General features: G+C 38.8%; 2 protein-coding genes across 23 annotated transcripts in view; one reads left to right on the forward strand and one right to left on the reverse strand.

Annotated features, from left to right (window-relative positions):
- Positions 1-7,673, reverse strand: part of NEK1 (NIMA related kinase 1) — a 44,300-nt gene extending 36,627 nt beyond the window's left edge. For 13 of the 18 annotated variants that reach the window (XM_041395694.1, XM_041395687.1, XM_041395686.1 and 10 more), the window contains exons 1-7: positions 7,540-7,639; positions 7,074-7,403; positions 4,475-4,623; positions 4,298-4,394; positions 2,221-2,318; positions 582-665; positions 113-180 (exon numbers count right to left, since the gene is read on the reverse strand). In XM_041395694.1, coding sequence (XP_041251628.1) covers positions 113-180; positions 582-665; positions 2,221-2,318; positions 4,298-4,394; positions 4,475-4,591 — 464 coding nt within the window. In that variant the 5' untranslated portion in view covers positions 4,592-4,623; positions 7,074-7,403; positions 7,540-7,639. The other 5 variants (XM_041395682.1, XM_041395679.1, XM_041395683.1 and 2 more) reach the window with 5 other exon arrangements.
- A 131-nt stretch (positions 7,674-7,804) lies between these two features.
- The window catches only part of CLCN3 (chloride voltage-gated channel 3), a 59,118-nt gene continuing 43,547 nt past the window's right edge, over positions 7,805-23,375 (forward strand). For 4 of the 5 annotated variants that reach the window (XM_041395704.1, XM_041395700.1, XM_041395698.1 and 1 more), the window contains exons 1-2: positions 7,805-7,934; positions 17,517-17,692. In XM_041395704.1, the coding sequence (XP_041251638.1) occupies positions 17,533-17,692 (160 nt within the window). In that variant the 5' untranslated portion in view covers positions 7,805-7,934; positions 17,517-17,532. Of the gene's footprint in view, positions 7,935-7,964; positions 8,324-17,516; positions 17,693-23,375 lie in introns of those variants that run through there. The other variant, XM_041395699.1, reaches the window with a different exon arrangement.

The raw sequence follows: 23,375 nt of genomic DNA on the forward strand, positions 1-23,375 counted from the left end.
AATAAGGATGGATGTTAACTGGTTAACTCACATGAAGTGCACAAATCATGTTTTCCTTGGTCAAAGCAATTTAAATTAAGTCAGAGGAAAAAAAATATGAAAAAGGAGTTACCTGTTCAGAACTCTGGCGATTCCAAAATCTCCCAGCTGTATTGTTCCATCTTTGGTTAAAAATATATTCTTGACACAGAAATTTAAAAAGTCCGTTAATTAAAATATTCATACAATTGCACACTTTTTGTTCTCTACATATTTTGAGAAGAAAGTTTTCTACCATTCAATCCCTTTGAAATCATTGTTACTTACTACTATGGAACACCAGACTTACACAACTTGTACCTCATTAATATGAGAAAACACTACTTCCCATTAGGAAACAATCTTTTCTGTCCCCAGATATAAATACATGAGTAACACTTGTCATTTCATCAAACAGCCCCATCTGTTTGTACAAATATATCAATTTCCTGCAGACTGAAGAAGTGTTTCCAGTATTAGAAATGTTTCCATAAACAAACTCGGAAGATATGAATGCAATCACTTTGAAAGACAATTCAGTTGAAAAATTGCCACCTACATACCTGTGACTTTATGTCCCGATGCAAGATTTTTCTATCATGTATGTGTTTTAGTGCTAAACAGATTTGTACAAACCAATCCAGAATCTATTAATAAAAGAAAATGCAACATCAACTTCATTATTTATCTGAAAACTTCCCCACAAGATATTATCAAATGAGACTTTAATTATAACTATGGATTTTACCTTCCTCCCCCTCTTACCCGCTTCATTTATACCAAAGAATAATTAAAAACTTAATAGTACTGTCACTATAATGCAAACCTTTTAATGAAAGATGCTTATTACCCAAATTTGATATTAAGCTTCAGACTACTATTTTCATTATGTATTATAAACCTAGCAGAGGCTTGCAACATGGATTTGATTTGATGTGCAACTTGCAAATTAAAAGATTGCACTTTTGCTGTAGCCAATACAAGTCTTCTTGCACTCAGTGAAACGACCAGGAGTCCTAGGAAGCCTACTGATGGCTCCCATAAATTTATTTTGCTTATAATAATTTTGTGTGTCTTACCTTCAAAAGAAAAATATTACAAAGTAGATTTTGATAAGAAAAGCAACAAACATCTAACTAGAAGATTTTGGACAAGCCAACAATGCCCTTTTTAGGGTAAATTTGCAAAAATCACAATGTAAGAAGTGACTAATGACAAGAACTTTTCCATGTGAATACTAGTTTTACATTCACTACTTAGGAATGTATACATGACAAAATTATAGTATAATGCAAGGCATAATTTTCACTTTTCCACTGAAGTCCTTGTAAAAGTGAGGTCAAATGAGAAAATTAAAAGTTTTACAAATTATATCCCAAATGTTTCATATACTACTAAGGCTTTCCAATCCCAGGTAAATTGAGATCCTACTGGACGCAGGCACAAAAGCATAGAAACAGTTTATAAACAAAGAAACATGTCAGTCCTAACAAAGAACCCATCCTGAACCCTACATAACTTATTTTTACATAATTTAATCAAATCTGTACTTAAAATCCTCTCATTTATTCCAAACTAGGTCACTTCTCTTTCACTAAAAATTACCTTATAACCAGTTTTGGGGCACAAGAAAATGTATTGGAAGTATATCAGCAGAATATTAAATTTTTATCACTGGCAAAATGAACTTTTGATTGATGCCAACTCCATATTTCATATTATTATACTTACAAAGTATATTATTTCATACTTATGACACAGGAAAATCAGTATTACAATACAAAATCCTATGCCATCACATCCTTAAAAACTTTAAAAATTATTTCAGAGGTTTAAGGATATTCACATTGTCTTTCAGTATTTTTTATGTCTCGGATTTGGTTTACTTCACAAGAGATCCAACTTCTAAAAGCATCTTACGCATAGAGACAAAATCTCAAGTAACATACCCAGGACTTTCAACCATATTTTCTGGTTTGGTTTTTTTTTTTTTTTTTTTTTTTTTTTTTTGCAGTTGTTTTTTTTGTTTGTCTCTTGGTTTGGTTTTGCTTTTTAATGGTACTACATTGATCAACAGCAACAAGAAAGACTGAGAATCTCCTTTTAGATTAAGCAACCACATCTATAACCTGAACCAAAATAATTTCAAATTCATGAAAAAGTATCCTGCAAGAAAACACTATAACAGCAGTTTGCTGTTACCTGATCTTCAGAGAACAGGATTCCTTTCTGGGCATTTATCTTTTTAAATAGATCTCCTCCTTCACAGTAATCCATCACTATGTACAGACAGCCATTTTCTGTAAAGTAGAAGACAAAGTATTTCAAAAAGACAAAAGCAAGACCCTTCTTTACTGAACTTTCTAAATATCTTCACCACAGCCACAGAAAAAGCAACAAAAAATTTACTTTTTCACATGCAGCTTTAGATATAATTTATTAGTCCATCTTCTAAAACTTCAAGCAAAAATATGTTTATTATTTTGAATTTCAAAACCTAATTTTTCCATTTTGGTAACATTGGACTATTTTGATAGGGAGGGAAAAGAATTACATCTACTGAACCAATGTTCCAACATTGTGTTCAAAACCACTATGAAATTAAAGGTGTCATTTTATGAACGCAATATAAAATCAATCTTTCAACTTCTTTCAAACATCCTATAGATCCCCCTAACCAAAAGGGATCTTAAGTTGCCTCTATTTGCCTTCTTTTTTCTTGGAATTTTACCTGGACTTGCCAGAACATGACAACCATCAGCTTTCATACTAGACATGCAGCATATTTCGGTCTGAAGAACAGTAAGAGAAGTTCCAGCAGACAATGGGAGATGGAAACAATTATTTTCTCATTTTTGAATGAAATCTCAGGAGACTTCAAAAGATCCCATGCAAGTTTCCAGCAGGAGGTATGAACAAACATAATACATTTCATTCAAAGTTATGGTTTTCCCCAGTTACTGATGAAAAAACAGATTAGGCAGAAGCAAATTGCAAGTTGCCAAAAACGTAAGAACTACACTACTCACATACTAGGCATGATTTTGAGAAGAGATGAATAACTGCAGAAAATCAGTCACATGCTGCTCAAAAGAAAAAAACTCCTATTTTATGAAAAAGTTAGTCACAACACTTAAAAACCTTTGAATTAAAATAAATTGAATCAACTAAGTCACTTAAATTTCACTCTCATAGAATGTTTCTGAAATCTGCCTTTCAAAACATCAAACCCTTAAAGTTTCTCTGTTTGGTTATTTTATTGTCTTTAATTAGAGTTATTTTAAAAGATGATTCTAGGAGTCTACATTTCTTGCACATCTCTTGCTGAAATAATTTTCTTCTATGAACTCTATGTTGAACGTATTAAAAGATAATGTGTTCTGGCAATAAAGATACAACACAAAGTCTTGTGAATTATGGATTACAGGATCTACCTTGTAAGAAAAAAGCAGTCTTAAAGAACAGCCCTCTACCACAATGAAGAAAGCTGTGTGCATTTATAAACCAGAAGTGTGGCTGTGTAATATGATTATGCCACAAAAATCTAATTTCATGAAAAGACAAAGTGAAAGCCCCAGGCAAAAGACAAAGTCAGCAGAAACGAAGGAAAGAAGAAGAGACCAAAATCTCTAAACAGCAGTTCAAATAATATTTAGGGGCTTTTAATAATATTTTAACTTTTATAATAGGTTTTTGGAACCTTTTTTCAGTTCTTCCTATTTCCGAAGACATTTACTGTGAAGACAATGTTGAATAATATTTCTCCTTCCTTCACTGCCCAATGAAGTAAACAGTCCCATCTATCTTCCCAGCTCTGAAAGCAACTATATGGTTGCATTTACTGAAGACTGCACTCTAACACAACAGACTTGGACATGAAATTGCTCTTGCTAGGTTATCAATATCCAAATTTAGACTGTAATTTAACCTACACAAATTTAACCTACACAAGCATTTAGTTGCTAGGGTATATGCAAGGAGACTTATGCTCAGGAGAAACAAGAGAATATCTTTCATTTAAGCATCAACCAAAACCAATGCATGTAAAGGTACAGTCATGAATATTTGTTTATTTGTTTCCCTTTTTCCTGAATTACAATTATTTTTAAACACGGATGCGAGTTCCGAAAAAAATATGGGAAATAACTGAAGTAAGTAATAAAGGTATGAAAAATACTGATTAAAGAGAGAAAACTCCCTGACTTTTAGACTAAGTGAAGTAAGAAGTGCACAGAGTCATTCATGTTACTTCAGATTCTACTGTATTAGTTCATCTTACCTTCAAATGATTCCCTATACAGGACAATATTTGGGTGTTTCATGTTAGCCAAAACAGCAACTTCTCTCCTTGATTCTTCTCTCTCCTTATTTGACATCTTCAGAAGGAAAATAATGATTTGTGAGAACCGAAGTACAAAAAGAATGGCTCAGGAATTTATTAATAACAATAATTTACCTTAGAGATGTTTATTTCTTTAATGACATACTGTTGGCCATTTTCTTTAGCTTTGACAAGTATTGCTTTCCCAAAGGATCCTTCTCCAATCTTCCTTACTTTGATATATTTATCCATAGTTCTTGTCTTAAGGCATCCTTACTTGAGTACTGGAAAAACAAACCAACAAACACAAAAAAACCATGAGCATATTTAATTAGGTGTACTTAGTGATTTAGCCTGATCAGGGAACGGTATTTTTTTAAAACTCAAAATGTTGATCCATTTGTCTCTTCAGTCGATTTTCTGTAAATCATCTACTCTTAGTCTCAATTCTATTTTGGTACAGTTGGATCATTTTGGGCCAACAAGGGCTGCAAAACTAAAACCTGTTTCATCTTTCGTTTTGACTAAAAAGAATCTGTTTTGTCTCTAAATAAATCAATGAAATCAGTGCCAAGGCTTCTGATCCAGCTGCCACACAAAAATCATAGAGCTATGGCACCTGGTTAAAAATGTTTTGTCCAGCTTTACTTGGAAGAAACACAATGGAGGCAAGGAGAATTCCTATGTATTGTTCCTTAAGATGCACTAAATCCAGCTTTTTTTCCCACTGTAATGAAGCCAAAAATGGCCTGAATTCAACATATCCCCATCACGTTTCAAATAATTATTCAGTACAGAGAGGTGTGGCCTTAAGCTTGACTGAATGACTCTTTTCGCGTTGCATATAAAACCAATAATCACAACATGGCACAAATCCCTATTTTTCGTGTACTATCTGACCACTTAGGCTACCTTTTCAGATTAAAAGGAGTACTCAGGTGAATTTTTATGGTGTTTAAGGTTCTATATTAAAAATTATTTTGGTAAAAACAGGACACTAGGGAGCTGCAAGCAGAAGCTATGGCAATATACAGATGTGTCAGAACAGCACAGCGAAAGGGCAAAACAAAGACCAAAGTGACAAATGCCAGAGAAAATTCACAGTAGACTAAAAGATTATATTTTTTAAAGCAAAAAGAGCTTCCATACCCTGAGAAAGTTTCTGTAAGCGGAAAAAGACAAAAGTGTTCTAAGATTTTCTTCACTTAAGCCTCACTTGCAAGAACAAATAGCATTTCTGCTTTGCTGTACTCAGCTTCCTTCCAACAGGAGATCCTAGTAGCTTAGATCCAAACTTCACACACATCACAGGTCTCACAATCAGAGTCTTTCCTCAATTTTAGATATTTTTTTACAGAATTACCATGTACTATACACAGATGCTGCTTAACATGACCTATACCATGAAAGCAGACTAAAATTAATAAGCCTGATTAGCATTACAAGACAAAACAAGAGAGACCTAAAGTAATCTGTTCTGCGAAAGAGGAGATACAAAGCCTACTAAGACTAAGCATAACTACCAGGAAAGTAAAAAGTTAAAATTACAGGCCTGCAGCGTCTTGGTAAGGTTGGTTTTTTTCTTACAGTACATAAAGATAGTTTAATATAAAGTTGCACTTCTAAACATAAGGTCTTGATACTAACTTCAATGTTCTTTTTCAGGCAACATTAAAAGCACAGCAGGTGGGATACAACTTGAACTTTGCATGACTCTACTGAAGTTCTCTTCCTACCCTACTTTATGAAACAACTAGAGTCGTTCTACAGCTAAAACAGCTGCATTAGGCATAGCTTAGGGTTGCTTCTGCATGCTGCTCCGTGCAAACACAAATGGGCAGCACGCAGCCTTTGGGCGAGAAGTCACAGTTCAGTCACAGCGGATATATAATCCTCCATGAGTTAGAGAGCTTATTTTTCTATGTGGCAAGGGAAAAACATGCGTCCAGAGGAAGGACATCAGCGCTGACAGGGCGTTGTCTTTTCGAGTCCAGGGCAGCAAGTCAGTTCATCGGACATGCAGGAGAGCAGCGCAAGTCACATCCCCAGGCAGCCCGACCGAGCGGAGCGCACGGCCAGGCCGGGGCCGCGCGTACGGAGAGGGGCAGGGCAGGGGCCGAGCCGGGCCGCGCTCCGCAAGCGGGCCCCGCCAGGCCGCCGCCCCCGCACAGCCAGAGCAAGCCCAGCACCGGGGCGAGAGGCGCGGCCGGGAACAACCAGCCCCAGGGTGACTGGAAGAGACCACCCGCTACCTGCCCGGCTCCCAGAAGGGCGGCCCCGCGCGGCCCAGCCCGCTCCGTCCCCGCCCCGCCTCAGCTTTGCCCGCGCCCGCCCGGTCCCCACCCCGCCATACCTGCCCGCCGCGGCCACGACTGCCCAACCTGGCCTCGCGCCTGGCAAGGCCCCGCCCCCACCCGCCCCTATTGGCGACCCCGCCTAGCAGCTCGGCTCCCATTGGGCGAGCCTGCACCGGGGCGGGGCCGCGGCCCTGCCCGCGTTAGCGGCGCTTCACCCTGGTAACGCGCGTCCGCGGTCACGTGACGGGCGGGGCGCGAGCGGGTGTCAGCGTTTTTGGGGGAAACCCCCCCAAAACAGCTACAAATGTTTCACGAACGACCCGCGACCCACAACACCGGGCAGCCCGGCACCGGCGGTACGTGTCTGCTCCAGGACAGCCCCGGGGCGGGGCTCCTAGGGGAAAGCGTGCCGCGGCGGGGCCGAGCGCAGCGCTTACCGGGGAGGGTCGGGCTGCACCTGTGGCTCCTCCGTTCCCGACTCCAAAGCGCGCCTTAGTGGCACCTATGGGCAAAAAGCCTCGTGATTCACAACGCGCCTTCTCAGTCCGAGTGCCACAGGGCACAGCGCCCTGCGGGCTTGTTAGCCTTGCACATAAGCGGACCGGCGGGCATTTTCCTTAAGAAAAAAAAAAAAAATCTACCCCTTGACTCGACACGTTTTGGTGGAACTTGCATTAGCTGTGTGTTAAGTGGACCCCACACTGGCTTCAGCACCTCGGCTGGCAGTACCCAGGAGCTCCGTGCTCAGCCCGACACCTGCGTTTTCTCTGCAGGAAAAGCAGAGAAAAGCTTTTTTTCTTAAGCTCTCGGGGCCTCCGCAGCGCCTGGAATTTAGAGGCGGCGCAGTTTAGCCCGAAGCCGAAGGATGCAGCGATGTACCCGGCTCCTCTCTGCCTCCTTTACCTGGGAAGCCGCCGCCGCCACCCCGTTCTGAAGCGTGGGACTGTCCTGCCTCCCCCTGGGCCCTCAACCCGCCCTCGCAGCGAGGGAGCCCGGCATGGGCCCCTCCCGGGCCTCCGGGAAGCCGCGCCCCTCGGCGGGAGGGCGGGAGCGAGGGCCGGACCCGCGCCGGGCGGACCGCGGGAAGCGGAATCAGCAGTGACGGCGATGCTGACCCCGGGGGCCCGACGGGCGCCGATTCTGCGCGGTGGGAATCCCCGCCCTCCCCGGGCCGAGGGGGCGGTGCCGGGCGGCGGTGCGGCCGCGGGTCCGGGGGCTGCGCCCGTGTCCCGCTGGCGCTCGGAGGGAGGATGAGCCAGCGCCTCCCCGGGGATCAGCGGGCGGCACCGCCCGCGCAGGTACGGGCAGGGGCGGGGCGAGGCGAGGCGAGGCGGGGCGGGGCAGGCTCGGGTTCCCCGCGGCCCAGGGACACGGCAAGGGAGCGAGCGGGGCCGAGGCGGCGGCAGGAGGGCAGCGGGCAGCCCCCGCCCGCCAGCCAGGCGGCTCCGGCCGGCCGGGGCCGGGAAGGGACGGGACAGACGGGACAGACGTGGTGGCCCTGCTGGTATCCCTCACCTCGTCCGTGTGCCTCCCCCGAAAGGCCGGGATGAGGGGAAATGCCCCGCGTGTTGCACAGAGTAAACACAACATGTTTGCGCCTGTCACCCCGTGCCGGTGTTGTTCCGGGCAGCGCCTGTGCGCTTGGGGAAAGCGGGGGGCTGTGCCATGTCCAGGGTCTTCTCCCCAGGTAAGCAGCGCTGGAAGGATTATTCTGCATGAGTTGCTTGCTTCCTGTTGGCTCACGGGTTTGGCTAGTAGGGCCGCTCCTAGGGAAGGGAGAGAGGTAATGGGCTCTTGTTGGAGCCTCATAATTATATGGGCGTGCAGGTCAGGGAGGTTAAAACTGAATATTGAGTGCATTCTTTCACACTATCTTCCCTGCTTGTCCAAAATTATTCCCGGCCCTAGCCAAAACCGTGGAAATGGCTGTAAAACAAGTGTGTATTAATTCTCACTTAAAATGAATGGTTATGAATGTGACAGTGGAAAATCGTGTGCTGATAGTGATCTGTGTAGTGTAGTAAATTTGCTGTGTCACACTTTAAAGTACTAAACTAGGTAAAATAGGGCCTTACAACCAAATTTAAAATGTTTCTGAGTCTAACTTACATTAGAATAGATGCTTAAATATTTTTGGCAACATACTGGTAAATGGTAGTCATTTGGGTGTGAAGAGTTGCATCTCATTTTTGAAGTTGTGGGACCTCTGAAGGTTCTGGTGCAGTGTTTGTGGAAGAAATTGTCAGGTGAATGTGTGCTTTTTGCTTTTAGATGCTGTTCTTTTTGGTGGACCTGTGAAGGGGTTTATTTTCAGTATCCCTTAGCAACAGAGATACTTCTTTGCAGAAGCTATTATACAGCTATTTGAATGAAGAATGTGTTGTTATGACAGATTTGAAAGCAGATAGTCATCAAAACTGTTTCTGTATTTAAGGAAATGTCAATATGCTGTAATGTAAAATTTTAAAAAATATTTGTGCATTATAGGAAACATACCTTTGTGAAGAATAATAAAAGAGAACTCACCAGCTGTCACTATCACTTTTGCTAAAATAAGTCTTTCACTAACTACTGTAAATTTGATGTCTTGTTTCTTTGGCTGGCAAGCAGATGTAAACTTGCTGCAGAGTTGTCAGAGTGGGAAGGAGTTCTGCTCTGGGAAAACTACAGGTAGCTTGAAACACAATGACTCTGCATCTCTCTGCAACACATGTGAAAACAGAATTTACATGGTGTTCAGAAAAATGGAGCTTGTTTCTTGTTTGCTTCTGTTTAGTATTGGTATGTCAGCCCTAAAAATTCTTTGCCTGATAATGGTAGATGTCATACAGAATGTGTATTGTAATGTTTCTAGAAACACATTTTACTTGTTGTATTCCAAGGTTTTCTTTGCCCAAATTTTTACAGTGTCCTCTTTGAGTGGTTTACTATTCCACTCTTCTCTCTGTAGTGCATACTTTCAAGTTAAAGTAATCCTGGGTAAAATTCCCCCCCTTCCTTCCTCTTCTCCCTTTGTAATAAGAGCAAGCCTATCCAAATTCTTGACCAGGAAAGACACTTGAAGCTGTTGGCTTTTGCTCTTTGTGACTGCATTGCTCTGAACCACTTCATTTTATGAATTTGTCATAGTTTTTCTCATGACCGTGTTTATACTTCCTGTTGTGGTCTTTTGCACACAAATATTTACAGCAAATTGATGTTTGAGTAAGCTGCAAGTGAAAACCCACTGTGCTGGTTACAGGTGGGTCTGGCTGTGTAATATATCTTTTCCTGTTCACTGAATATACTACTTGGCTTCCCCCACACACACTTTGCTTTGGGGTGTGTGTGTGTCTTACCTTGAACAGCAGAGATGCATTCCTTGAGTGTAGAGCACTAAAGCTGGGACAGCTGTTCCAAGTTCACAACCATTGCCAAAAGGCATTCTAGGAACGTTGAGATAGCTAAATAAGAGCAGGAAAAAACTGACTTCATGTGCATGTGAGTAGCTTTAACTGTACAGATCAAGGTTTCAGGGTAAAGTCTTATAATAATTTGGCAGTAGGGATATTTTTAACTTGGTCATAAATTAAAAAAGTAGAATAGAAGCTCTACTGCTGAAGAGATTTGTGCCAGAAGTGATAGTGCCAATTTCAGTTAATTTCCTAATCCTCAGACTATTTTGCACGTTCCTAAATGTCTTGCTTTGGCACCTTGACAGCAGCAGTAACCCAATAAACTCCAAAAAGTTGTCAGCAGTGGCAGTAATCATGTGCCTGGAACTGCTGAGAGTACTTTTGTACTCTCTCTGCTTATTTTCCCAAAAGTAAGATTTCAGCTTAATGCCTGTGAGCAAGTTCCCAATTCTGCCCTCCTTGTTTCATTTGTTCCCTTATGTCATAACCTTCAAGTGCAGGTTCATGTTGTCTGACTTGCTAAAGCTGTTCAGGTGTCAGGTCAGCTTTTCACCTGTGCTTGTGGACGAGGAGGCTCTGCAGTACAGTACTTTGTGCTTGTTTATATGCCATGCTTTGCAAACTGAAGATGCTCAGAACAGTAGAAAGTTGATAATTACAAATTTTTGGAGTTAAATTGAAGTTTGTTTTTGAATTTTGAAACCCTTTATAAAAAGTCAGCTGAGAGAATATAGTCTGGACAGAACAATACTCATTTAAATTGACTATGATAAGAGGGCTGTAAACTTTTTTTTTCCTGCTGGGAAATGTGCTCTGCTTTAGAAACAAAGAAATTGAAAAATGTAAATTGTTGAGATAGTAATTATACTTAATGAACTGTTATTTTTTATTACTGGAGAAGGAAGTTTATGAAGTAATTCATAGGCTTCATGCATAATAGAAGGAATTCTAGACAAAGCTGTTAAAGTGCTTATGAATCTGTTTACATCTGGAGTACCCTGATTAGTTTGTATTATGTAGTCTTGAGTGTATATTCCTGGAAATGAATGTAAAGAAAAGAATTTATAACTTCATAGTGGGTACCAGCAATTACTTTTAATAACTTCCAGAGAGTCTAGTTGGATGTTTTCCCCTTGAACTTTCTAGGCATTCAGCTGATTTTTTTTTTTTTTGTTAAGCATTTTCTTTAGTCTTCTAGTTACAGGATTGGACTGTGCTTACTTTGTGGGGCTAAGGAGGAGTAGTAAATGAAAAAGTGAATTAACTTCAGTCCTGGGGCACAGACCCTTTGATAAAAATAACCTTTGCTGTTATTTCTTCTCCTTATTTTTTATATATTTTGAAAAGTTTTTCTAAAAATTTCAGAGGAGATGAAGTACTCAAATGTGTATTTTGTATGTTCATACTGCAATAAGTACAATGAAGAAATGTTTCCTAAATGAAATAGTAAAAATGGCATTTCACTTCAGTACTTTGTTTAAATTCCAGATAGAGCTACTGGGGTGATTTAATATTTTGACATCCTGCCAGTTTAAATTCAAGTACTTGTTTTCCTGAAAGATAAGTTTGTGTTTGAGTTCCTTCCACTTTTGTCTTCAAATTAGTGTTCTCTGCCAGATTTCTTGGGTTTTGATGTGTTATCTGCAGTTTTTGATCTACTGCAGCTTTTTCCCCTGAGTTTTCCGCTTTCAATTTGTCTCATGTACATGATGTGAAAAAAAAAAAAAATCCGTTCTCCATATGCTTCCAAACATATTCATTTTCTAATTTTGAAAACTGAATCTACAGATTTCCAGAGTATATCTAGGAAAGAAAACTGAAGATTCCTTTAACTGTTATTTGACTTTTTTTGCTTCTAGTCTTGCAGACAACTTTAAGTTACTATTAATCTTACAGACTTAGCAGTTTTCATCTGTTTTGTGCTGAGATGTGAATATTCTTTAACTTGAGTAGTGAAGCTTCTAAGGCACCTGAGAAGAGCTAACAATCTGTGCACTAAGCACTTATGTCATTACCACAGGTAGAAAAATCTCAGTTTTTAGTCCTAAGAAATTTTAAAGAATGTTTATTTTCTTTGGATAGGTAGAGGATGGATTATTTTTAATAAATTTCATCTATGAACTCAGTCAACTGACCTCATCTCTGTGGTTATATAACACATTTAAGATAACTCACCTCCTTTGCAGTCTTTTAGCTGAAAGCCTTTTAGTTAACTATAGGTGATTTTTTTTTTTTGGTAATATTAAAAATCTCACATGAACCCAATTTCTTTTTTTCCTCATGAAATACCCACCATGGGTCTTGTTTTTAACTTGATACCACTATTGAACAGTAAATTTCTCTCTGGACTCTCCTGCCAGAAACTTGTCTACCATTTGTAGACCCTGATGAAATACACACAATTCTGGGAATGCCCTTGCCAATGTTTCAACTAGGTTTTACAGCTGGAGAGAAGAATATTCAAGTGAGGGCAACTTGCTGTGCATTCTGACCTGCTAACACACTTGATTTAGGAAATACTTTGCTTTGGTGCTGTTTGTGCATCTTCACAACCTTTCAATTTTATTTTTTTTTTTATCTCCTTTAGTTAGAATATCTGTTTTTATTAAAAAGCAGGAACAGGCTCTTAACACTCTTGTTTATTAACTTCAGAGATTCACAGGTCTTTCTGAAAAAAAAATTTATACATTTTTTTCCTCCTTTGAAAATTACCAGAATGGCCACTTGTAATGGTTGAGAGAGCTGTTTTTAAAAAAAATGAGGTGGCTTCTGTGCAGTCCAGCAAAGGATGTCAGCCGTGAGCAAGATCCAGGTGTTGATCACAGATCAGTCCTTCCTCACCTCACTGCCTCAACACTGTTGCTTGAGAGGATCCAGAGCAAGAAGCAGAGCAAGTCTTGTCAGCACTCCTGGCCTTGAAGTTTAAATAGCTGTACTTACTGCATCTGTCAGTTTATCACTCTGCTACTGTGATGTCTCTCTCTTAATGGCAAGAAAGCACTCAAGATTCATAAATGCTCGTAGTCAGAAGGAACAACAAAAGTCAGAGGGTCTGCAAACAATCAGAAAGTTTTGTTAGTGCATTACACACTTGGCATGGAAGTTGCTATGTTAGTCTGTATAAGTGCATGGCAGTGGGTTTTGGATAAAAGGATAGGGTGAAAGGGAAAAGAGAAGAAGAGATCACTAGTCTGGTTTTCCAGCATCAGTACAGCTGATGAGATGTCCTGGGGACTCTCCTGGGCTTGCTGGGGGTACTTCTTAATAGCTAGATTTCCTCACCAGGAAGGCAGGTTTCTTGTTTTCTGTGCAAATTACCCATCATATGCAGTCTGTTCTTTCAGACCTTTCTGGAAATGGGCTGGAGAGCTTCAGGGGGCTGGGATAGTCTTGATCCCTCTCTACAGTCTGTGCCCACACCTTGGCCTCATTCCTGTGCTTGCTCTGTACTGTGTTGTGCTTCTCTTTTGGAACTAGACTGAGGATGTGTGTCCTACCTCTGCATGACCCCTTCTCCAGACAGTCTTGTTCCTTATCATGTTAGTACCAACAATCCCTGGTTGGCTCCACAGCCATCCAGTAATCACTATTTGAGACATACACATTAGCCCCTTATCTTCTGGGATTCAGTACTTGCATATACCAAGAGGAGTGCCCAGCCTTTTTTGTTTCTGGTGACCAAAGGCTTGTCACTTCTGACGGAGTATAGGGGATATGTTCCTCTTTATCTGGTATTTTCTTCACTTCTTTGAAGCTGGAAATTTGTTAGTAGGGAGAGTAAGAACCAGGAACCACCAGGGGTCCCCACAAGATTTCACAAATAGCGGTCCTGTTCCTGTGTTATGTTTTGGAGCATTCTATAGGATTCTTAACTTGATCTCAGGGGCTTTAGTGTGTCTCTAAAAAATTTTTAATTCAGACTTTAAAAATCTGTGGTTGATGCTGTTATTGAGAAGATGCTTGGAGTTAAACTGAGGATAGTGGTGCTTTTTCACATTCCCATTTGACAATCCTGAACTATATTGAACTTGAATGGAATTGTCTGAAATATTCTCAACTCAGGTGTGACCCTGAGCTTAGGAATCTGTGCACATAGGTATGGACTGCTCAGTGCACTTTTATGATAAGTTGAAGAAAAGTAGTATGGTTACTGAGAGTTCTGGTGATGTGTAAAAGCTCTGCTCCATTGTATAACCCTCAGATGACTTCAACACAAGTCCACGTTAAAAAGGAGTAAAAGCCTTTAAAAACTGTAAAGAGACACTGTTGTAGTGTTTTTTCAGCAAACAGAAAATTACCTAAGACTCAACAAACAGAAGTTACATTGTCTTCCACGGAAACTGCAGTCAAAGTTCCTGCCCTTCAAGAGAGGAGGATGGGTTTTACCTTTCAGTTGTCTTAAGGAGTTGCAATTTTATTTCTCATCTGAATACAACCACAGAAGGGACACCAGAGATTTTTTTTTTTTTTTTTTTTTTGGTCGAGGGAACTCTTCATCTTTTCTTTCCTGGACTGAATATTTGTAGCTATAGGTACTGACCCATTAGTTTAGAAATTAGTACTGTATCTTACATGTGTTTTAGGCTTGCTCCAAAGCAGCAGCCGTGGATGCAGTTGTTTACTGTGATTTGACTAAGGATCAGTATCTGCCTGTGAAGCTAAAGCTTTTGAGTCATACTTGCTTTCGTACTTAGTTCAGGTTCATGCTAAGGGATTATGTTGTTAGTTTTTCCTTTTTTTTCCTCTCATTCTTTTTAGATAGTTGACTGAAAACCTCTCCAAGACTTACTTTACCACTCATAGAGCTGCTTGTTACTGTACCTGTGTGGGAGACTACTCTTCAACTCTGATAGCAGAGGTTTTTCTAATGTATCAGTAAATTAGGTTAGTTTAGTAAGTTTAAATTGGAGTTTTCAGCTACTCCAGCCAGTTTGGTTGAATGCTATTAAAGTATTCACATTAGTAACTTGGTAAATGTGAAATGTCATTAAAAAGTATTCCCATTAGTGACTGGGTGTGAAAGAAGCAGCCTTCCATCAGGTAGGCTGCTATCTTTGTGCCAGTGGGTGTAATTCTTCAGCTGTCACAATATGGGTAACCATAATCTCTCTGGTTATGACATTTTAGGGAGTGGAGATGCAGTGGTTTTGAATACTTTATACAAACTAGAGTCAATGCCCTTAATGTTAGTCATCATATGACCAGAAGCATGAGTTCGGTATTCATCCGGTAATTAGGCTCTCAGGTTTTAGTTGGTTTTTTTTTTGTTGTTTTCCTTTTTTTTTTTTTTAAGCTAAGGAGATAAAAAGTAGTATCCAAATGAGTATTTATTATAGGTTCTGCTTTTGTGAATATCACGTCTATAGTAATGATATTCTATACTGGTATTTGTCGTAAAAATGAAGAAACTTCTCAGGCTGTTATATTAAGTGTTTTTAACTAAGATTGTTAAGATTCATTAGAACATTAATATGAACACTATGAGGTTTTGTTGCAGTTTTACAGCTAAGACTGTGCTTTACAAGTATTACCATGTTGGGTTTTTTTTAATGCTACAAAGAATGATCTGCCTATGTATTTCTGTAAAGGTTAGCATAAGCATTCCCTAAATTTTAACTTGGAATAATTGAGTATTCTTAAGAATTTTTGTGGTTGAAGCTTCACTGGAAGTGTTAAGATTTTTTTGGTACATTTTTGCTAAGAAATAATCTGCTAGTGGTCTAAAAAATACAGTGAGAAATTCCTCACAGCTCATTCACCTATTTTCCAAATCCTGAGTTTGGAAAATGAGTGATGTTCTCATCCTGCTTAAATATTTTCATGTTGCAGACAGAATAAATAAATGAAAGCTGGATATGCTGAATCTGTAGTAAAAATGGAAATGTCATTTTCATGCAGGTGAGACCAAGAGTGGCCAAAACATGGTCTTTGTTTTAGAACTATTTTAAAATTCTTGTAATTTCGGAGTTTAAAATTTTTTTCTGAAGGGCAGGTTTATTTAATAACTTAAAAATATGCAGGATTTTAAATTTAATATGGGAGGTTTAGAATTTAGTGAGAAAAGCTTAATTCTGCTTTCATTTTTTGGGCAGGTGTTCTGGCATAGACTCCCATACATATATGGATACATGTTGAAATTTTAATTTAAGAATGGGTGTGGGAAGTGTCTCTGTCATATTATTTGTCTGTTCTTGAAATATGCATAAAGTACTTAAATAAGTGTACTTAAATATACTATAAGGATACTTAAAAATAAGATTCTATATATATATACAGAATGTCTGTTTCATAACAAATAGTTACCTTTGAAAGTTCTTAACAGTTAAACCATTTAAAATTCTGTATTATTTTCAGAATTTGTCAGCAAATTACTCTTTGGTTCCTGTCACCGCGTTTTCTCTACTGTAGAACATATTCTTGTGTGTAAAGCTTGTATTGATAATTTTAATTACATCTCCTTTTGCTTCATGGGTGCATAGCATTCTCACTAAGTGCAGTACTCTTGTAGGGTCTGTTGGAAGATGTATGAGAGTTAGAGTATAGATGACTGCCTTTTAGCTGAGTAGCTAGTACTGAAAGAAAAATTGAATTTTACACTGATTTTTTAATTAATCAGGATTCTTAGTTGGAAAAAGAGCTCTTTTGTTAAGATCAGTCATTCTGGTTTTTTATTGGTTTGTGGTTTTTTTGTGTTGATTGTGTTTGCTGGGTTTTTTGTTGTTGGGGTTTTTTAGTTGTTTTTGATTTTGAACTATTTAAAGCAAATTTGTAATCCGGAGGAGTACTTTAAAGTTTTCACTCTACCGCCCTTCTGGGGAAATAACAAGCCTTAGCTGCCTTTTTTGGTTTTCCTTTGAGATACAGAAAAGTGTTTTTATGGGATAACAGAGCACATTCTGGAGATTCACTGATTGCTTGGATCAGCTGTCAGCAAATGTCATGTAAATCTGGGTTTTTACTGGCCTATTTTGTATTTTCCATAGACATGTCTCTGCACTGGAAGTGGTTCCCTCAGCTGACTCCTTTCTGTGCTTGACCTTTTAATTGTAGAGCTTGAAAGAGAGGCAGGATGTCTGACGTTGGAGAGCAGAAAAGTGCCTGTGGTACTAGGCTGCAGAAAACTGCGCAGCCTTACATGCTTTTTCTGCTATTAATGTAGCTGTTTGTTCACTGTTCTCCTTTACCAATGTACTTCCTGCCTACACTGTATTTAATTAGATTTTCCATTATATGCTATGACCAAGTGCTCATTACTTTCTTTGCTTTCACCACTCATAACAGGTAAGATATCCTGCTTTAGCTCTCTGTTCTGCAGTTTGGTTATATTTGTTCTGTATTGCTGCTACCTTTCTGTAACTTGTAGTATAGTCACCATAAAAAATTTTCCCCAAAGCATGAAATACTCTTGTTTTACTTTGATAGAAGTTTCTTAGTGGTTTTTGAATATTCAAATAGGAAATAATTTTTTTTTGTGTACACATACAGGTTATAAAGCAGCTAAATGGAGTCTGAGCAGCTGTTTCATAGAGGCTACTATCGAAACAGTTACAACAGCATAACTAGTGCAAGCAGCGATGAGGAGCTTTTAGATGGAGCAGGTGTAATTATGGATTTTCAAACCTCTGAAGATGACAATCTCTTGGATGGTGATGCATCCATTGGTAAGTTCTTTTCAGCTTAAAAGTTTCTCTGGGTTGTATTTTTATGTGTCCTGGGGTTTTTTTGTTAGTTTCTATTTTGTTTTGGTTTTATATGATCAAATTGGATCCTTTTCTCTTAAGCTGATCTGTCCTTCAGAGTGAGGCTTTCAACCTGAGAGGGGTTGAACATTCTTCTGTGTCCTTGCCTAACAATTGCATTGTGTGGGATGACTTCTGCTAGAAGGCAGATATTAACATGCTGCTGGCAAATGTAAAACTTGCCATCAAATAAAAGGATGGCTGTTCTGCAGCTACCTGGTCTTTCTTCTCTGCAGTGGGATTTTGGAAGTCTCAATGTGTCCAGTATTTCTGTGATGCAAAACTTAACAGGCTGTTTTAATCATTACTTCTAGAGATAAATCTGTTCTGCTTCATTCAGCTTCACCTCTGTAAAACAGAGGCAAAAGCCAAAAGTAGGGGTGTTGTTAGAAGCAACCGAAAGCACAATATGAGCTGAATATTTGACTACATAAAAAGTTGTAAACATAACTTTCTACAGTAAACACTATGAAAGCACTGAAGTAATACAAAGAAGAAAACTGGGAAGCTCCTTTTTTTTTTGGTTTAAGAAAACAGTTCAGGTAGTAAAAATATTACCATTCATTTAGCAATAGTCAAAGAGGTGAACTGAAGGAGAGAAATAAAGTAATTTCTGTTAAAGGTACTCAACTTGGTTAAATGTATACTCTGGTCACTTCCTCTCACTTTGTTTAAAATCAAACTCTGCTTCCTGTATTTTTTGCTTTTTTACTGCCTTTGCCTCTTTTCTTCTCCCACTAGTATTTAGTTGTTTTCCTTCCCTGCAGTGTCTCTTCCTCCATATGTTTTGCCTTTGCTGCACTTAGCAGTTGGCACTGTGTTTGTGCCATATCATTATAAGCATCCTTCTCACCTGTATTCCTTCTGTCTAATTAGATATCTTGAATATGCAGTGGTTTAACTTGTATACCAATACAGGTATCACAAGCCAGCACACTGTCAATCTACATATTCCTTCTGGTACATTACTTTGGGACCACCAGCATGCTGAAGTCCAGTGCTTAAGAGTTGGGAAATTATTAGGTGAACAGCTGGCTTCTGTATATAACTCTTTGTTCTAAGTGTCTGGCACTTCTAATAAAGTGAGTGCCTTGCTTATCTATAATATTTACAACCTGTACTGAAAGTCTGAAGCTACTCTGGTTATTGTTCATATAAATAATTTCTATCACTTCAAGCATAAAGGAGAAATGAGTTTACAGTAAAATAAATAGTTTCAGAGCCAGTGTTTTGCCCTTGTTGTGAAATCAGATCCATAAATTGAGTCCAAACAGATGAGGTGGTTGTTTTGTTGGCCTTGTCAAAATCAGTGCTAATTGCTGCACATGCCAGCAGCTCCCATCTTGTTCTAACACTGATGTAACAGAATGTGGGTTGGTACATAAATATGAATGTATTTTCTTTCCTGGAACTTTAATTTTTTGCTAATGACTTCCCTGCTTGCCCCAGTTCTGGACTCCCTGTAAGAGGCAGCAATACTAATAAGCCCTATTATTTAAGTGAATGGTGATTTGTGTCTCCATACATGCAAAATGTTTTATTGTACAGCAAATCATAATAAATATCTTAGTAGTAGATCAGAATCTTATGTTAGTTTTCTTTTTAGGGTGGTAAGAACGTACTTAGAAAAATGTTACACATAAACTTCCATTCAGGAGGTGAACATCTGTGTTTCTCATTCCTTAGATGTCCAAACGAGTCAGTTGTTTTTTCTTCTGTGTTTTTAATACAACAAATCTCATTGACAAGACAAAACAAGGGATTTCTTGCACATGCCCATTTTGTAATTATTACTTAGCATCAAACGTTTGGGGTTTTTTGTATTATTGTTATTATTTAAATACTCTTGTCCTTTAGCTGTATTTTTGTTCTGTTAAGTTCAAGTACAGATGGATTCAATATGGACAGTATGGAACGTATCTCACCTCCTGAGGAAGGGCAGGACCATCCCCTTAACTGGAAGATTGCCCACTTCTCAGCACTGCAGGCCCTCCAGAGCATGATGTGAATGCAGAGGCCTCAGGTTTAGCTCTGTGCTTTAGCAGATGAACCATGGCAAAATCAGGACCCCCTATTTAAAAATATGGTGTGGTTTAGGTCTGTGGGACTGGAAGAATTTATAAGCCTGGTATCTTAGCAACATTAGCAAAATGGCAACAGTGTATCTGTAATTCAAATGATTGAGGAAATAATGTAGATAAATTGAAAGTGCATAGTTGCAGAATGTAAGTTTTTAGTACAAATGAGCACAGACATGAATTTATGCAATCTGCATAAGTTGTCATGGACAATAGAGTGCACATCAACATTTTACAGTTTATGTAATAAAATATAGAACTGCAGATATTTTAAAAAATCAAGACCATGCATTGAGGAGAAACTGAAGGATTAAGAAATAGTCTAACTTCTTTTTTCAGCTAATGAAAATGGAAACATAAGTAGCACATATATGATGTAGAGAAATGTCTAAAAATATGGAATTTCTACAGTAATTGTAGTCTTTTCCCCTCATTCAGAGGGTAGTAAGTTAACAGAAGAAGTCTGCTTATTTCACTAGGCTTACTCAGTCCCTTGGCTCTCAGGGCAGCGATTCTATAAAGCTGCACTGTACTGCTATTCACATTACCACTCATACTTAAGTACTTAACTGAGGTTTAGAAAGCCATTGAAGCTCTTACACAGTGGTGAATATGCCTTCTGTTGAAAGCATGTGGAAATTGGATGATGTTGGGAAAGAATGCTAACTTCATATACTTATGTGGGAAATTCCTTGATACTATATTGGACTAAGCAAATGAATGTTAACTGGAATGAGTAATCAGAAAGTCCTATCACCTAGACTCTTAGGTTCCTTAAATGTTTAGTTGATAGCAATTTGTCTTTTTAGAATCATCTTATTTGGAAGGTTGTGGATAGTTCTGTGTTGGGTAATCACCGTTATCTTGAAACTGATGCTGTGCAGCAATCTTGCTTTTCTCAACACAATCTGAAAGCATGTATGTGACCTGTCCTTTAGTGTCTCATGTGAGGAAAATACAGAAATTGTGATGATGTAGTACTGTAAACCAAATACATATATATGTATAGTAATTATATGTGTACTATGCCTGTTATGTTTCCCAGTAGCTGTTTTCTTTGCATAAATGACATTTTCAGTGGCAGTGTTATGGAGAACAAGTAGGTATTGTGAAACTGTGAATTCTTTGAGTGTAGTGTATTTTAACATGATAATTACATGGCCATGCATGTGGAGGCTTGGATGGCCTTTACCAAAGTCCTGCCTTGAAGGGTTGCTGCTTGTCATCCTAGAGGTCTCCATAATTTTTCTCAGAATAGAGGGCTGTAAGAGAGGACTGCATCAGTTTTGTCTGTTTTTTATTGAGGTGTAGGGCAAGTTGAGGAGGAGGTGGATTTTTGTACTGTTATCAGACTGCAGTTTTTTCAAGGCACTTCCTGAAATTAGATGATTAAACCTTATTTACAGTAAAAATGGTTTGCAAACAAATGACCTCACTGGTGTTTACATCTCAAGGTACTTTGATCTGTCTGTGGGAATGTGAGTCCTGATTGAGCTTATATTCTTCTCGGTAGCTAAAGAGATCCCTGCTTCAGCTGAAGGAGTTGCTTATATTGTGAGTTGAGTGTGGAGACAGTTTACAATTTGACATATGGTGTTAACATAAAATTGGCAATACTTAACCTTAGTATGACAACCTGTAAACTGGTTCAAATTCAAAAGCTGCTGCTACAGCCGCTACTCTCCTTGCTACTATCTCATTGCCGCTGAAAAACAAAAAAATATGCCGACAGGTCATAGTGTAAGACTCTGTATCTCTCCTAAAACCTCCTTAACCTTGATTTGGAGTCCCTTGCCTAAAGAGAGAGACCTGAACAATCCATTTTCAGTGTCTTAAATACTGGCGCAAAAAAGTCTTATAGTAGTGGACTAATATTGTGGCATTATTTGAGGGACAGAATGCAACTTTCACCAAGTGCAGGCAGCTCAGTATAATCACGACATTTGTACCACAGGGGGGGATCATTTTTTGAGCAGAAGCTAGTTATCTTTTCCAGCAACATGTGAATGTTGTTTCATATGTATGCTTGTTTCTATTTAGCTATTGCTCTTTATAAATAAAAGGAAGAATACAAAGAGAAGAATACAATAGCTTACTGTTCCTGTTCTATTCTGTATATGTGGAAATTGCCTTAACAGATTCTTCCTATTGTTCACAGCTGATTTGAAGAAGAGCCTTTGAAGTAATTTTGCACCATTGGCATTGTTTTTATTATCCATCCATTCCATCCATGTATTATAAAACTGACTTGACTGAACAGTCATTATATGACAGTTTGACATATCACTTTCCTAAGTTACATACAACGTATTTTCCAAGTTAGCAATACTTGCATTAAAGAGCTCATTGCCGTTCTTAAGTAAGGAGTATATTCACCCCCAAATGATGCCGTGCAGATCGAAGCATGAAGAAACGCTGTGATCACAAGGGCAAGCATGAGGCACAGCTAATTTATAGAATGAAATTAAATTGAATTGTCAGTAACTAGTTATAATTTACTTTTCTGTTGGATTGTGGTTAGACTGCAGACATTTTGCCTGTGTTTCATACTACTAATGCAGCTAAACACAGGATATCTGATAGTACCAAACCATGATTTCTTCTACTTTTTTTATTAGTAATGCATGAAGTTGATTTTGCCCATCTCTCTGGAACAGAAATTGTTATACATTATGTTTACATGGGTAACTGGGCTAATTAACAAGGTTCTTCTTCAAGGATTTAAAAATTATTGTCAATACCCCTTCTCTCCCCCACCCACCTTCCCCAACTGACTGGAAGATTCTTAGTTTAAGGAAAAAAAATGTTTTATCTTAGTTATGAGATGTCATAATTGAATGAGTGAATTTCAGTGAGCATCTGTTTATTATTGATTTCTTGAATTCTTGTGTTTGTTTGGTTGGGGTTTTTATTGTCGTTATTGTCCAAAATGTAAATTCACTTGATGTTGTTGGAGTTGAACAGCCTGTAATGGTGTTATAGCTAGATAGTTAGTTTAGGCATTAGGCTTTCTGAGGGATGGAAATTACACCAGTATGTATGTAGAGTTTTAGTAACCAAGTAGTTTCTTGTTCTCGTATATGTTTGAAAACAAATAATTATAATTTCAATATCTCATAAATACCATGGTCAGCTCTTCGAGGACTTGTTTGTCAACTCTACTAGCAGTCCTTGAATGGTCTCACCAGTCCTTCCTGCCAAAGATTTATTTAGCACATGAGCCTGATGCTCTGGAGGAAGATAAATTATAGTCCTAATAATCCATTCTTTCCTTCTTTCTGATATTATGTAATTTTGTTGGCTTCCTTCTGCAGCTCTCCTGAAGTGCTTAAAGCACGTTGGCTTTGTCAACAGATGCTGCTGAGGAAGTTGTTCCCAACTTGACACCTTGGTATAGTGTTAGTATGTGTTTGTCCCTCTCCCAGACAAACGGTGTGAATAGTGTAAAGTGGAGGAATGAAAACAGAGGAAGTGTGATGGCATGTATGTAGAAAGATGAGTCTGAAATGTAAAATAAAATAATTCAG

This window comes from Onychostruthus taczanowskii, unplaced genomic scaffold (genome assembly GCF_017590055.1).
Source record: "Onychostruthus taczanowskii isolate IOZ18803 unplaced genomic scaffold, ASM1759005v1 scaffold12, whole genome shotgun sequence".
Classification (NCBI taxonomy): domain Eukaryota; kingdom Metazoa; phylum Chordata; class Aves; order Passeriformes; family Passeridae; genus Onychostruthus; species Onychostruthus taczanowskii.